Source organism: Rhinopithecus roxellana, chromosome 13, assembly GCF_007565055.1.
Source record: "Rhinopithecus roxellana isolate Shanxi Qingling chromosome 13, ASM756505v1, whole genome shotgun sequence".
Classification (NCBI taxonomy): domain Eukaryota; kingdom Metazoa; phylum Chordata; class Mammalia; order Primates; family Cercopithecidae; genus Rhinopithecus; species Rhinopithecus roxellana.
In genome coordinates, this window is record NC_044561.1 from 70,228,564 (window position 1) to 70,243,278 (window position 14,715).

Consider the following 14,715-nt stretch of genomic DNA (forward strand, 5'->3'; position numbering starts at 1 on the left):
TTCCTCAGTCAGTCCCCACATGCACCGGGTTCTGCCCAGTCGGCTCTGTTTCTGGGAGAGCTTGGTGGGTACATGGCCCGTGGGGCCCTCTAGCCTTTCTGTCCATAATGGAATGACCTTCCCTCCTCCTGCCTGGAGGAACCTGGGGAGACATCCCAAAGAGAGGCCGGTGTGGGGCAGAGCCGACTGCGGTGGAAAGGACCCTGGGCATCCACAGATGAAACCAGCTGCTCTGACGGCCACGCTCCCGCCGGGCAAAGGTGGACGGGCTGATTTGGGCAACTGGAGCCATGGCTTCATCACGGTCCTCAGAAAAAAAGCAAATGACCCCACCCAATCTACCTCCACTGGAAGATCTCGAGGAGCTGATCCAATTTTGAAAACTTACACCAAGAAAATCAAAAGAATGAAGCATGTATCCTGCTTTTCTAGAGCAACCTTAGCATGACCAATGGGTCTTCTCTTTCTAGACGTTTCTCTTTAGAAAGTTTTCACCCGAGGAATAAGGCGTGAGGGGCAAACTCCATTCATAGCCCCTGTCGTCTGTGGATCCCGCAGGATGGACAGCGGATGCTGAGCCCGGAGACACGGAGGTGGCCGGCCTCACGGGCCCACCCCTGCTGTGGGAACCGCAGGGAGAGGACCCTGAGCAGAACCGTGACCCTGCCTTCGGGGACATCTGTGGACAGCCACTGGCGTCCCCTCGATACATGGTCGCAAGGGGGACAGGGAGGGAGGGGAGGCTGGCGATCGGGGGAAAGCAGAGGGCAGGCAGCCACTGGCCCCGCCTGGCCTGGTCCGAGTGCTGTAGATGCTGGCGGCCGTGTGGGGGCTGTGGGCACTGACCATCACTGGCTTTTTAAGGGTTGCAGTGAAGCTGCAGCTGCACTTTATGAAGCCCTCGGCTCAGAAGCGGGCACTGGATTATTGCTTCTCAATGGCATGGGGCTGGGACATCCTCGGCGAGTGTGTGGGTGGAATCTGAACTGGGGCTCACGCTAGAGATGCTGACAGTGTTCACATGAGATGCTTTCAAATGTGACTTTGGCCCCTGCGCCTCCATCTCTGGTGTGGGTGCTCGGTGGCCAGAGCCTTCAAAGGCACGGTTTCTACCACTGCTGCCGGTGGCTCAGCAGTGCCCGGCCTCGGTTGGCTCTGGTGCTGGGATGGGCAGGGGTGGGGCTGACCTCAGCCGGGCCGCCTATGCCTGAAGCCTCCACCTCTGCTTCAGACCGCATGGTCCTGGGTGCTTCTGAAACATGGTCATGGCCCTTCCCGGGGCAGATCTCGGGAGGACCACCCTGTGCCGCGCCTTCCCTGCCCTGGACGACGTTCCCGGCTGCGCAGCAGAGGCCGCTGCTGGGGAGTCGGAAGGCAGAGCTATAGGGACTGTGCCTGCCCAGGCTGGAGGACTCAGGCTGCCTGGACTTGGGGGTCTCCAGCGAGCTGGAAGGGGGCACAGGGGGCCGTGCCAGCCTCCCCACATCCAGGGGTGTTCATGGGGGAGATGACTGGGTCCGGGCAGAGGGAAGCCACGGGGGTGTCCGTCGTGATTGAGCTCGGAATGGCTCGGTCGCCTTCTTGCTCTTGGCTGAGTGGAGCTTGCCCGAGGCCCCGGGTCCTGGAGGCACTTTGCACACAGGACGGGCTTGACACGAGGCCCACTCAGGTTTGTGTCTTTCCACAAGGTCAGACTTTCACTGATGCCGTTTCAGTCACAGACGTCACGAGCTACGTGGAGTTCCCAAGCAGGCAGGTTCTCCCTAGAGCTTCTGGGTCACACTGCGGTCACGGCCACTCCACGCCAGTCAGTGCTGCAGACTGTACATTGCCGTGTGCTCATCCAGTCAGGTTCCACGTTCCACCCAAAGTCAGGTTTAACATCGTGAGGAAAAGACCCAGGATGGAGGATTAATAGCAGTCCAGAGGCCTGGCCTGGGCCGCTGCAGGCAGCTGTGAGATGGCGGTGACGACAGAGGCTCCAGGGAGAACTGAGCGCGGCGGACGGGCTCGTGTGTGTCCTTATCTGGTTGGACTCGGACTCTTTTTTTTTTTTTCTTTTTTTTTTTGAGACAGAGTTTTGCTCTGTCACCCAGGCTGGAGTGCAGTGGCGTGGTCTCGGCTCACTGCAGCCTCCACCTTCTGGGTTCAAGCGATTCTTCTGCCTCCCGAGTAGCTGGGATTACAGGCACGTGCCACCATGCCTGGCTAATTTTTGTATTTTTAGTAGAGATGGAATTTCACCATATTGGCCAGGCTGGTCTCGAACTCCTGACCTCAAGTGATCTGCCCACCTCGGCCTCCTCCCAAAGTGCTGGGATTACAGACGTGAGTCGCCATGCCCAGCCAGGTTTTCTTTTTTTGTTTGTTTGTTTTTTGTTTCTTAAACAGAACATCTTTTCCTTCTCGGTAGAGTGCCCTGTGAGACAAAATGGAGTCTTTTTCTAAGATGGAGTTAGTTATGCCAAGGGCTCTCGGCACAGGCCTGCCCTCCCCTGCTTCTGAGTCCCCGCAGCCCTGGCTCCACAGACGCTGCTCTGCCAGCTCTCACCTGGGCACCTGCCACTCTTGTTCAACCTTGACCCCACCTGACCCCACCATGACCCTGTGTGACCTCTGGGCTAGGGATCTCCTGGCTTCCCCCACCTCCCCAGCCGTCTTCTCAGTCTCTGCCCCCAGGGGTGACTGCAGCGCCCAGTGCTGCCTCAGGGAGTCCTGGTTCTTGCCTGGGGCACCCATGGCCTCCTACACCTCTGGTAGCCCCGGGGCCCCTGGAACGGGGGCAAGCATCAGTGCTGCCTTATTCCTGGAAGCCTGAAGCCACCTGGGGAGGGAGATCCAGCCCTGACCCCATGTGTGGTGGTCTTGCTGGGCCTCTGCAGCCGTGCTCGTCCGGCATGTGTGCTGGGCCTGTGACCTCTGCGGCCACGCTTGTCCAGCGTGTGTGCTGGGCCTGTGACCTCTGGAAGGGGCCTGCGCTCGTCTGGCGTGTGTGCTGGGCCTGTGATCTCTGCTGGGCCTCTGCGGCCGCGCTCCTCCAGCATGTGTGCTGGGCCTATGACCTCTGCGGCCACGCTTGTCCGGCGTGTGTGCTGGGCCTGTGACCTCTGGAAGGGCAGCCAGGGTTTTTTCTAGGTCCCTCCGGAGCAGTGGGAGGAGGGTTTGGGGCAATTCGTTCCTTTGGGTGAGGGAAGGGTGGTAAGGCGGGTGGCGGGGGGGTGAGGTGGGTGAGGGGGGTGCGGGTCCTGTAGGGGGCAGAGGGCAGCGAGCTCCTGCAGCGGGACGGGCGGGCAGGTCCCGGGGGCACAGGCAGTGCAGGGCTGGGGGCTGGGAGCTGGGTGTGGGTGCTGGTGGTGGTATTGATGGTGCAGGAGGGGGTCTGGTCTGAGCGCTGTGTGTCAGATGTGGGCCCAATGATGTGCTCTAATTGCTGCCACCACCCAATGGGCCGTCCTGGTTTGGGGGCTCAGAGCCTAAGCCTGGGGTGATGGGGGCCCCAGTTTGTGCCTGGATGGCCTGGCCCCGTCCTTCTGCCTCTGCGGCCAAAAGTCTGAGAAGTCTCCCTGCCGGCCACAGACTCTGGGGCTTCCCTCTTCCCTCTTCTCCCGGGAGCTCAGACGCTGGGGCTTTTCCCTCTTCTCCTGGGCCGTGGAGCTCAGCCTTTGGGGAGTCCCTCCCCTCTCTGCGGTGCTCCCCAGGGGCTCTCCTACAGGACAGTGAAGCTGTGAGCGGAGTGGTGTCCTCTTCCCACCAGGCACCACGGCCAACGCTGACCTCCGCTTCCCAAACCCTCCAAAACCCTCCAGGCATTGCGGCCAGCGCTGACCTCTGCTCCCCGAACCCTCCAGCTTCTGTGACCAACGCTGACCTGTGCTCCCTAAATAGCTACGCACACCGAGGACTTGTTTTTCCCTTTTTGATCCGTGGCAGCTTGTGTCACAGCCACGAGGCTTGTCTGCCCAGGGAGGAGCCGTGGGTCAGAGTAGCTGTGGTCACAGCATTGTGGAGTCAGGTGTGGGCTCAGAGCAGGGACACACCCATGTCTGTCAGCTGATCATAGCCTGAAAGGTCAGGGTCTTTTGTTTGCAAGGGGCAGAAAACAAGTCTAGAGTGTTGTAAGTAATGGGCTTACAAACCTGGAAGTCCAAGGGGCTTCAGGCACAGCTGGATCCAGGTGCTCACATTATGTGTCTTCAGGTCTCTTCTCCATCCCTCAGTGCTGCCTTCCTTATTGTGACCTCATCTTCAGGCAGGTTTTCCTGTGCCCACCCATCCTCCTGCCAGTGCCCCAGGCCTGCCTCCTCCTAGTTGACAACCTTCGTGGGAAGGGGGTGCCTTATTCCTGGTAGTTCCAGCAGAGGTTCTGGGGCCACCACTTGCTGGCCGTGGTTGGCCAGCCTCGATCCGATGAGCACCCCCGCACCCCCAGACTGGAAAGGAAATTGTGAGGCTGAGACAGGAGGGGTGGGTCTCAACAGGTGCAGTGATGCCCCAAAGCTCCAATGACAAGGGGGCATGTCTGGACTGGAGAGACCCCCCCCCCAGATGCCTGTGGCTGTGCCCAGTGTCTTGGCCCAATGTCTCGGCCCAGCAGGTCAGGGGGGCATGTCCAGGCTGGAGGGACCCCCCAGGATGCCAAGAGCACCCTGGCACAGCGTCTTGGCCCAGCAGGTTGGGGGTGTGTGTCCGGGCTGGAGGGACCCCCCCAGGATGCCTGTGCCCAGTGTCTCAGCCCAGCAGGTCGGGGGGGGCGTGTCCAGGCTGGAGGGATCCCCAGGATGCCCGTGCCTGTGCCCAGTGCCCCGGCCCAGTGCCCCTGCCCAGCACCCCGGCTCAGCGTCTCGGCCCTGCAGGTCGGGGCATCCAAGGAATATTTCCTCTGTGGGAATGGGGAGAGGGGAGCCAGGACAGTGCCCCGGAACCCAGGCTGGACTGCAGCACTGCTTCGGGGACAGAGGGAAGGAGATCCTGAGTGTGGGGACTCTCCCACCTGGGTGTGGGCGCCAGGGAAGGGCTCAGGTTTGAGACACAGGAGGGCCCCACAGGCTCCGTGGCGGCCATGCGGTGCCGCCAGGTGTGCAAGGTGATGGCGAGTGTGAAGACAGCATAGGGCGCGGACACGGGGAGGCGGCTGCTCTGTGGCTGTGTCCCCACCACTCCTGATTCTGAGCACGGTTGGAACGAGAGGCAGCAACACGGTCAAGGTGAAGGCGTCTCTCCCATTGCCTGGAATGAGGGCGTGTCCCACGCGTGGCCTCCTTTATGGCTGTGACCAAGGACCTGGATGTTGGACACGTCCCCTTCACATCCCAGAACACCTGTGAAAAATGTAAATGGGACAAAGCATTTGCTTCCCGCGAAGTGGGTTTCTCTCTGGTGTGTTCAGTGGCTTCGGCACGCTGGAGCTGGCTTTCCTGCCAGAGCGGCAGCTTGAGGCTCTGGGCGGCACAGCTTTGCTCCCAGGAAGAGCTGGGAGATCTATGTCTCTTCTACGTGGGTGGCCGCAAGCCGGGTTCCCGCGGCAGGGTCTTCGGGGGGGTGGGGGCTCCTCCCATCTGTAGCTTTCTGGGGTGGGCAAGGGAGCAAGTGTAGCAGAGCCGCTTGTATCAGAGGAGGATGCAGGGCTGAGAAAAAGTCATGCATCTGGGCCAAGCATGGTGGCTGACGCCTGTATTCCCAGCCCTTTGCGGGGCCAAGGCGGGAGGATTACTTGAGCCCAAGCGTTCAAGACTAGCCCGGCCAATATGATGAAACCCCATCTCCACTAAAAAATACAAAAATTAGCCTGGTGTGGTGGCACACGCCTGTAATCCCAGCTCCCCTGGAGGCTGAGGCAGGAGAATTGCTTGAACCTGGGAGGCGGAGCTTGCAGTGAGCCGAGATCGAGCCACTGCACTCCAGCCTGCATGACAAGTGAAACTCTATCTCAAAACAAAACAAAACAAAACAAACAAAAAACATGCATTTGGGGGAATTTTGGTGGGGCGTGAACTTGAGCGTCTGAGGGGAAGTTGAAGAAGGATCGGTGAGTGAGGTAACTGCATGGGACGTGGATGGGAAGAGCAATCACGGTGGAAGTCACTGGTGGGAGGAGGCGCCTGCAACCCAGGAGGAAGGAGAAACTGAGCCTCCTGGCAGCCAGGACGAGGCTGGAAAGGAGGTGATCCCAGGAGCTCTTGTTGCTTGGCTCTGGATTTAACTAGCAGAGAAGCCATCTGCGTTGGGGTCTGGAGGAGGTGGCTGAGAGCGAGCAGCAGGGAAGGTTGATCGGGTGCCTTCTGCCCCAGGGGTTTGGCTTGTTCCTGTGTTTGCAGCCGTTGATGGGTGGGCCTTGCTGTTCCCATTCGACTCTGAGAGTTTTGGAGACGCTGCCAAAGGATGAAGCTACCAGGGCTGAAACCTGACAGGGGGCGGGGGCCAGAGTGGAGAGGGGGTGTGTCCTGGAAGAGGCAGCTGCGCACGGTGCCACTGTGGAGTTTGGGGTCCTGGGAGGTGGCTGTGGGGGTGCCCTGTGGCCTGAGTGGACTCTGGTGGGGTGGGTGGGGAGTGGGGTCCTGCGTTCTAGAGACGCAGCCATGCTGGTGCCTTGCTGCGGCCTGGCTGAGCACGTGTTCCCTGCCCCCAGGTTCCTCCTGGTTTTCTCCTGCCTCGTACTGTCTGTGTTTTCCACCATCAAGGAGTATGAGAAGAGCTCAGAGGGGGCCCTCTACATCCTGGTGAGCCCCGCGAGAGGGTGGGGGCTGGAGGGGCCCAGGAAGGAGCCAGAGCTGCCTGGGCATCTGTCCCTCATTCCTGTTACTACAGGGCCTCTGATGCCCCCAACCCTGGCTTCCTGTAAAGGCCTCCCCCACCCCCACCACACGATGCCTCTCCCCTGCCTTGCTCCCTCCAGCCCCGTCCCAGCCCAGCCCCAGCTCTGGCCATGTCTTTGTGCTCTGTCAGCTCCCACCTGCCCCCAGCCCCACAGCCCCGGCTATGCCCCAGCCCCACCCTGGCTGTAACTCAGCCCTCACCTCACCCCTCATGGTGACCTCACAGTGGCTGACAGCCCTGCCTCCATCACCCCACCCTGGGCAGGTCCACCCTCCCTCCTTCCCTCCCTTTCCCCTCCCCACTTTATCTATCTCTGGAGCCAGAGCTGTGGGGTGTCCCCAGCAGACGGCAGACGTGGGCGTCGGGGTGGGGGCTGTGATGCTTGCAGCAACCCTGTGCCAGGGCAGGGTGGGCACCATGGCAACGGGAGTGCAGTTCCTGTGTCGCTGTTGGTAACGGGGTAGGGGGCCCTCGAGGAGACTGATCCCCATCTGAATGCACCCCCCTCTACTGCCCACCCTGCCCCTCTGTCCTGGGGCTGCCCAAGGTCTGGGTGGAGGCTGAGACCCCCTTTGTAGTTACCTGGGGCCTTCCCTCAGCTCAGCCCTGCTGTGTACCCCCCAACTCAGACAGAGCAGGCCCCCCCCAGCTCAGACAGGGCCCCCAGCTCAGACAGGGCCTCCCAGCTCAGACAGGGCCTCCCAGCTCAGACAGGGCCCCCCAGCTCAGACAGGGCCTCCGAGCTCAGACAGGGTTCCCCAACTCAGACTGGGCCCCCCAGCTCAGACAGGGTTCCCCAACTCAGACAGGGCCCCCCAGCTCAGACAGGGCCCCCCAGCTCAGACAGGATTCCCCCAGTTCAGACAGGGCCCCCCAGCTCAGACAGGGCCCCCCAGCTCAGACAGGATTCCCCCAGTTCAGACAGGCCCCCCAGCTCAGACAGGGTTCCCCAGCTCAGACAGGGCCCCCCAGTTCAGACAGGGTTCCCCAGCCCAGACAGAGTCCCCAACGCAGACAGGGAGGTGGGGAGGGTGGCCCCATGGTTCGTACTCGGCTGTGTTCCCGGATGCACGGTCTCCAGAGGGCCCAACCCTTGCTGCCCAGAGGCTGGAGAGGGGTGGGGGCCCTGTGTGGGTCAGTCTAAGCTGGAGTTTCCTTTGGGGGCCTCCTGCCCTGTGGCTTGGTCCCTGGGCCAGAACTGCCCCTGTGGGGGGCCAGGCTGGGCCCCCAAGGCCTCCCCCAGGCTTCGAGGTGGCCTCAGCTTTCCTCCCCTGCAGGAAATCGTGACTATCGTGGTGTTTGGCGTGGAGTACTTTGTGCGGATCTGGGCCGCAGGCTGCTGCTGCCGGTACCGTGGCTGGAGGGGGCGGCTCAAGTTTGCCCGGAAGCCGTTCTGTGTGATTGGTGAGGCCTGGTGGGGGTCGCATTGCTGGAATCGGGGCCAGGGACCCAGGGATGGACTCAGCACTGGGGGGAGCTGGGGCTAGGTCTACGTGGGCCAGAGAGGCTGGGCAGGACTGGCTCCTTCTGGAAGTTTCTTCTCACCTGCTGACTTGGAGTCAGAGCCTGTGGTTAACTCGGCCTAAATGTCAGGAAGAGGGATGTTGTGCCGGGCTGCCCGTCCCGGGCCCTGCAGGCAGGGTAGACGATAGTAATGTCCTTCCTGGGTCCCGACAGAGCCCACACCAGGCGCTGGGCATACACCTTCCCGCCCCTCTGCACAGCCTCCTGGAACCTGGGGTGGGGGCTTTCTCCATGCGGGTGCAGGGGGCGGCGCACCAGCTCACCAGCTCTATGCCCACTTTGTAGACATCATGGTGCTCATCGCCTCCATCGCGGTGCTGGCTGCCGGCTCCCAGGGCAATGTCTTTGCCACGTCCGCGCTGCGGAGCCTGCGCTTCCTGCAGATTCTACGGATGATCCGCATGGACCGGCGGGGAGGCACCTGGAAGCTACTGGGCTCTGTGGTCTATGCCCACAGCAAGGTGAGTCATGGCGCCGAGGCTGGCGGTGGGCGCCCCCAGCCACTGCCTGGGGTTTGCTCCGGGAGCCCTGGGTGGAGGGATGGAGGTCAGTGGTGGCTCTGGCTGGAGCCCATCAGGTGTGAACGAGCCTCCCTCCCCTTTCTTCTCAGTGCTTCTTCCCATGGCTTGGCCCATCTTTGTCATCTGTCTCCAGAAAGCTGCTTTTTTGAAAGGCCGGGCCAGCCGTTTCGGCCCCTGCCGCCCCCACCTTCCTGCCGCGAACCCTTGGCTCTGTGGCTCGGTGTCTTTCCTGGGTTTTTAGTGCCTGGATCGATACATCGTGCTAGTCACCTGCCTGGTGGTTGTTTAAGCTGCAGCTTGTGGCGGCTGCTGGCCGGGGGACCCACGGGGTGGCTGTAGCCACACATGCTGAGTTCCAGGGGCCCCAGGCCCCCCAGTGACCGAGACCCCATCCTGCCAGACCGTGCTGTCTGTCTGTCCACCCTGCTCACGAGAGCCCATCCTGCCAGACCGTGCTGTCTGTCCACCTGCTCACGAGACCCCATCCTGCCAGACCGTGCTGTCTGTCTGTCCACCCTGCTCACGAGACCCCATCCTGCCAGACCGTGCTGTCTGTCTGTCCACCCTGCTCACAAGACCCCATCCTGCCAGACCGTGCTGTCTGTCTGTCCACCCTGCTCACGAGACCTCATCCTGCCAGACCGTGCTGTCTGTCTGTCCACCCTGCTCATGGGTGGGCTCATTTGCTCAAATGGCCCCTCCCCATTTTCTTCCCTCTTGAGCCCTGCCAGGGTGGTGGTTTTGGCTGCAGAACAGGCCCCCTTCCCTCCCTGGATGCTGTGGGGGTTGAGTGCTGACTGCAGTGGGCAACCTTTTCACATCTGTGCCTGGAGGCTCAGGGAGATTGGGGGAGGGTCTCAACAGTCCCAAGATTCTCCAGCCCTGCTGGCTGCCAGAATAGACGCTGCTGACCCTGGAGGAAGCGGTGGGCCGGCCATGCGAGCCGCTGTTGCCCAGGCCAGGAGGCATAGGGGAAGGGGCTGCTGTAGCTAAGATGGTGAAGCCAGTGGCCCCTCCGGGTTTCCCTGTGCCAGCCCTGCCACCAACCCTGGCGTGGAGCCCCTGCTGGCCTCAGAAGGGTCCAGCCCCCATATCCCTGGAGACAGAGCCCAAAGTGGGATGGCTGGCAAGGCTGCAGTGCTCCTGGAGGCAGGTGGCGGGTGGTGATGGTGGTGGTGGTGATGGTGGTGGTGGTGGTGGTGGTGATGGTGGGTGGTGATGATGATGGTGATGATAGTGGTGGTGGTGGTGATGGTGGTGATGGTGGTGGTGGTAGTGATGCTGATGGTGGTGATGGTGATATGGTGGTGGTGGTGGTGGTGGTGGTGGTGGTGGTGGTGGTGGTGGTGATGGTGGTGGTGGTGGTGATGCTGATGGTGGTGATGGTGATGTGATGGTGGTGGTGGTGGTGGTGGTGATGGTGGTAATGATGGTGGTGGTGGTGATGGTGGTGGTGGTGGTGGTGGTGGTGATGCTGATGGTAGTGATGGTGATGTGATGGTGGTGATGGTGATGTGATGGTGGTGGTGGTATGGTGGTGGTGGTGATGGTGGTGGTGGTGGTGGTGGTGATGCTGGTGGTGGTGGTGGTGATGGTGGTGGTGATGGTGATGTGATGGTGGTGGTGGTGATGGTGGTGGTGGTGGTGGTGGGTGTTGATGCTGCTGGTGGGATTGGTGATGGATGGTGGTGGTGGTGGTGGTGGTGGTGATGCTGATGGGTTGCGGTGGATGTGATGGTGGTGGGTTTGGTCGGTGGTGGTTGTGGTGGTGATGGTGGTGGTTGATTGGTGGTGGTGATGGTGGTGGTTGGTGGTGATGGTGGTGGTAGTAATGTTGATGGTGTGGTGGTCATGGTGGTGTGATGGTGGTGGTGGTGGTGGTGATGGTTGGTGGTGGTGTGAATTTGGTGGTGGTGGTGGTTTGTTGGTGGTGGTGGTGGTTGTTGATGGTGTGATGGTGGTGATGATGGTGGTGATGGTGATGTGATGGTGGTGATGATGGTGGTACCATCTACCTCTCAGGAGCTGGTCACCGCCTGGTACATCGGCTTCCTCTGTCTCATCCTGGCCTCGTTCCTGGTGTACTTGGCAGAGAAGGGGGAGAACGACCACTTTGACACCTACGCGGATGCACTCTGGTGGGGCCTGGTGAGTTGTGGTCATTGTGGCTTTCCCTTTCCCTGCTGTCCCACCTGTACACCGACTGAGGACGTGCCCTTGTCACTTTGCTGGGACCAGGCTGTCGCTGGCTGAGCCGGCTCCATACATCTCTTTGGGGCCACCTACTGGCCACCCATGGTCATGATGGCTCGTGGTTGAGGCGGGGTGACGGTTGCCATGCTGGTGGGGGAGCAGGTGGGGAGGGCTGGGCCCCAGGGAGCCTGAGCTCAGCTGTGGTTGGCATCTTCCTTCCTCCTGAGTGATCCTCCACCTGCTCTGTATCCTGATCATTGGGGGAAGGGGGAGAAGAGGCGTCTCTAGGAGATCTGTCCTGGCCAACCCTGGTCCAGGGACCAACCCCATGACCTGGTGGCTGTGGGAGTGGGTGAGTGGGAGGCTTTGCCCTCTGTGCCCATGGCTGGCTGCTACCGTCCTGGGTCTTCCTGTCCCTGGCCCCCACCCCTGGCCCTGCCCCTCAGGGTAAGAGAGGAGAGAATTTGAAGGGCAGCCTATCCTCTGGTCCCAGCTCAGCCTCTAGCCTGTCTGTCCAGGGTGGTCTGGAGCCTGTGGGTCTGTGGCCCCTCTACTGGTCACCCCCTCCTTGGCCTCCCTGCTGCCGGGACCCCAGCCCACTTTCTTGGCCACCTGTCCCTGTGCTGTGGCCGGGCTTCTCTCGGAGCAAGTCACCCCCGTCGAGAGGGTTCCTGGAAGCCTTCTGAAGGACCCCTTGGTGTGGGGTGGACGTGGGATCTCTGAGGCCCTGTGTTTTTGGAGACCAGGTGGCTCCGCAGGCCCCACTCTGATCAGGTCTGAACAGATCTGGGCCCCGGGCTCCTCCTCACCTGGGGCCACAGACACCCTCAGGCTGGTGGTGCGCAGGGGCAGGGTTGTGGTCTCCTGGGAGGCTGAGACCAGACCCCAGGCCCAGCCCTGCACACACTGGCCGAGTGGGCTTATCCCTGCGGGAAAGGTGTGAGCAGCTCCACCTGGTGCCTAAGTTGGATGCAGCTGATCTGAAGTTATTTTATTAATTTCATGAGACCCAGGCACTGTCCTTCCAGGCAGGGCTTGGGTGGGGGTTGAGAGCTGAGCGTGCCTCAGGGCCCAGGCTGTGGACCAGGCAGACGACCTGGACTCACTGAGCCATCGTGTGGTTCAGGCCCCACCGTAGGGTCAGCGAGAGGCCCAGGGCATCCTGAGCTGTGACTGCCAGGCCCTAGGGCTTTCAGTGGGGACAAGCTCATCCCCCAGGTCTTTTGTGGGCAAGTCTTCTTATCTTTTCGATTGAATTGGGATTTTTATTTGGGTGTTTCTTCGGAGTAATGCTTGTATATATTTTTAAATGTCAGACAGTTCCTAAGCTTTATGGTGAGAATACAGCCCCACTCTGTGGTCACGGTGCCCTCCCCTCTGGCTCCCTCTGCGGCGGCTACGGCTGCTTCTGTGTTTTCTTTGGGGTTTACCTGATTAGTCTTAAACAGCAAATAGGGATGCTGGTATTTCTGATTCAAACACGCTAACTGTGTGCCTCCTACTGGGATAGGATAAGCTCTACCCCCAATTTCCCTTTCTTGCAGCCTTTGGGGGTCCTCACCAGTGTGGGGGGAATCCCGCCTCACCTCCCCCGCAGGCCAGGCTCCATCTGCCAGGCCTCCAGCTTCCTTTCCCTTGAGTTGGCGTCTACTTTGAAGGAGCAGGTCGGATGGCAGCTGGGAATGTTTCAGGGGCAGAAATTTTTGGAGAGCTGTGTGTGAAAGTGTCCCATCCATCTGACCGCCTGGGGAGGGGTGGAGGGCCTGGCCCTCTTTCACAGACTTGGCCCTCAGTGGGACCCGGGGCTTGGAAGCTGCTCTGGGATTCTCTGGCCTCTTTCGACTCCCCTGTCTCCCACAACATTCTAGCTAGGGTCCATGTCTCACTGCCCCGCCCATCTCTCTGCCATCTCTCTCTCTCTCTCTTTTTTTTTGTTTTTTTTTTTTTTTGTTTTTTTTTTGAGGCAGGATCTTGCTCTATCATCCAGGCTGGAGTGCAGTGGTGCAGTCAAAGCTCGCTGCAGACTCAACCTCCTGGGCTCAAGTGATTCTCCTGCCTCACCCTCCTAAATAGCTGGGATTACAGGTGTGCACCACCACACCTGGCTAATTTTTGTATTTTTAGTAGAGACAGGGTTTCACCATGTTGGCCAGGCTGGTCTTGAACTCCTGGGCTCAAGCGATCCACCAGCCTTGGCCTCCCAAAGTGCTGCGATTACAGGCATGAGCCACTGTGCCAGGCCCATATCTCTCTGTCTGTCTGTCTCTATGTCTGCCTCTATCTCTCTATCTCTCTGTCTCCATCTCTCTGTCTCTGTCTCTATCTCTGTCTCAGTCCCCATCCTCTCCCTCTTGGTTTTCTGCCTCCCCCCTCAGCCCTTGCTGTCATGTGGTTGAGTTGAGAATGTCAAGAGTCACTGTTTCATGTCTTCTAAAACATTCCTCTTGGCTGGGCACGTTGGCTCACGCCTGTAATCCCAGCACTTTGGGAGGTCAAGGCGGGCGGATCATGAGGTCAGGAGATTGAGACCATCCTGGCGAACACGGTGAAACCTCGTCTCTACTAAAAATACAAAAAATTAGCCGGGCGAGGTGGCGGGCGCCTGTAGTCCCAGCTACTCGGGAGGCTGAGGCAGGAGAATGGCATGAACCCAGGAGGCGGAGCTTGCATTGAGCCGAGATTGCGCCACTGCACTCCAGCCTGGGCGACAGAGCGAGACTCCATCTCAAAATAAAAAACAAAAAACAAACCAAAAAAAAAAATTGCCTCCTTTGGTAAAGAAACTGTGTGGAGGGCTAAGGTCCTGACTTGGTCTCCCCAGGAGAGGTTTCTGGGTCCAGGCCTCGCCCAACCTCCCGCCCACCCCATGTGGCAGCCTCCTTCCCAGAGCCTGCTGTGCACTCCGCATGGTGGCGGCAGTCGAGGCCCCTAAGTGCTGGTGCTGCTTCGTGCCAGGCCGCGGCTTCTTTCAGTGTGGAGCGGGCGCGGCCCAGCCGGCCCACTCTGTCCTCAGACCACACAGCGGCATCCTCAGAGCCTGGGGTAAACTCCCTAGGGTGGGGCTGCGGGTCCTGGTGAGAGGTCTCCCCTTCCCGGCCCCACTGTCTGTGCTCAGGCCTCGAACCCTCCCTCTGTTTATCTAAGACCCTGCCCTTCCAGGGCCTGTCCCGGGCCCACCTTCTCGTCCAAGCCAGAGCGGCCTCCGTGCGGTTGTCCTGAGCCCCCTGGCTTGTGGTGCATGCGGTTCTGGCAAGGGGGGTGGGCTGCGGCCCCCACATGTCCAGCACTGAATGCAGGGCACCTGCCCTGCCTTCCTCGGCCCCGGCACAGGCGTCTCTTGTCAGAGCTGCTTGGAGACGTGTCTGACCTTTGCTTCCCCTCACCCAGGCTCCGAGCTGGGTGCTCCTGGGCTCTCTGGGACCCCTGGGGAGGCCCAACCTGGCCCGACCGCCCCCTTGCCCACCACCCCTAGAGAAACTCTAAACACAACCCCTGGGGTCCCTGCTCCAGGAGCAGCCACCCTGCCATGGCCCGGTGGGGACCACTCCCCCGCCTCTCATCATGGCCTCCTCCCGCCCACCCCTCTCCTCTGGCCTCAGCTCAGGTCAGGCTCAGCAAACCCCCTGCATGCCCCGCCTGTTCCTCTGGGTCCCTCTCGGCACTC

The 14,715-nt window shown here is 60.7% G+C and overlaps 1 protein-coding gene across 4 annotated transcripts in view; it reads left to right on the top strand.

The window, feature by feature from the left end:
* KCNQ2 (potassium voltage-gated channel subfamily Q member 2) overlaps positions 1-14,715 on the top strand; it is a 65,251-nt gene that overhangs the window by 17,460 nt on the left and 33,076 nt on the right. For all 4 annotated transcript variants that reach the window (XM_030914494.1, XM_030914493.1, XM_030914495.1 and 1 more), the window contains exons 2-5: positions 6,626-6,716; positions 8,091-8,217; positions 8,623-8,798; positions 10,881-11,006. In XM_030914494.1, coding sequence (XP_030770354.1) covers positions 6,626-6,716; positions 8,091-8,217; positions 8,623-8,798; positions 10,881-11,006 — 520 coding nt within the window. The remainder of the gene's footprint in view (positions 1-6,625; positions 6,717-8,090; positions 8,218-8,622; positions 8,799-10,880; positions 11,007-14,715) is intronic.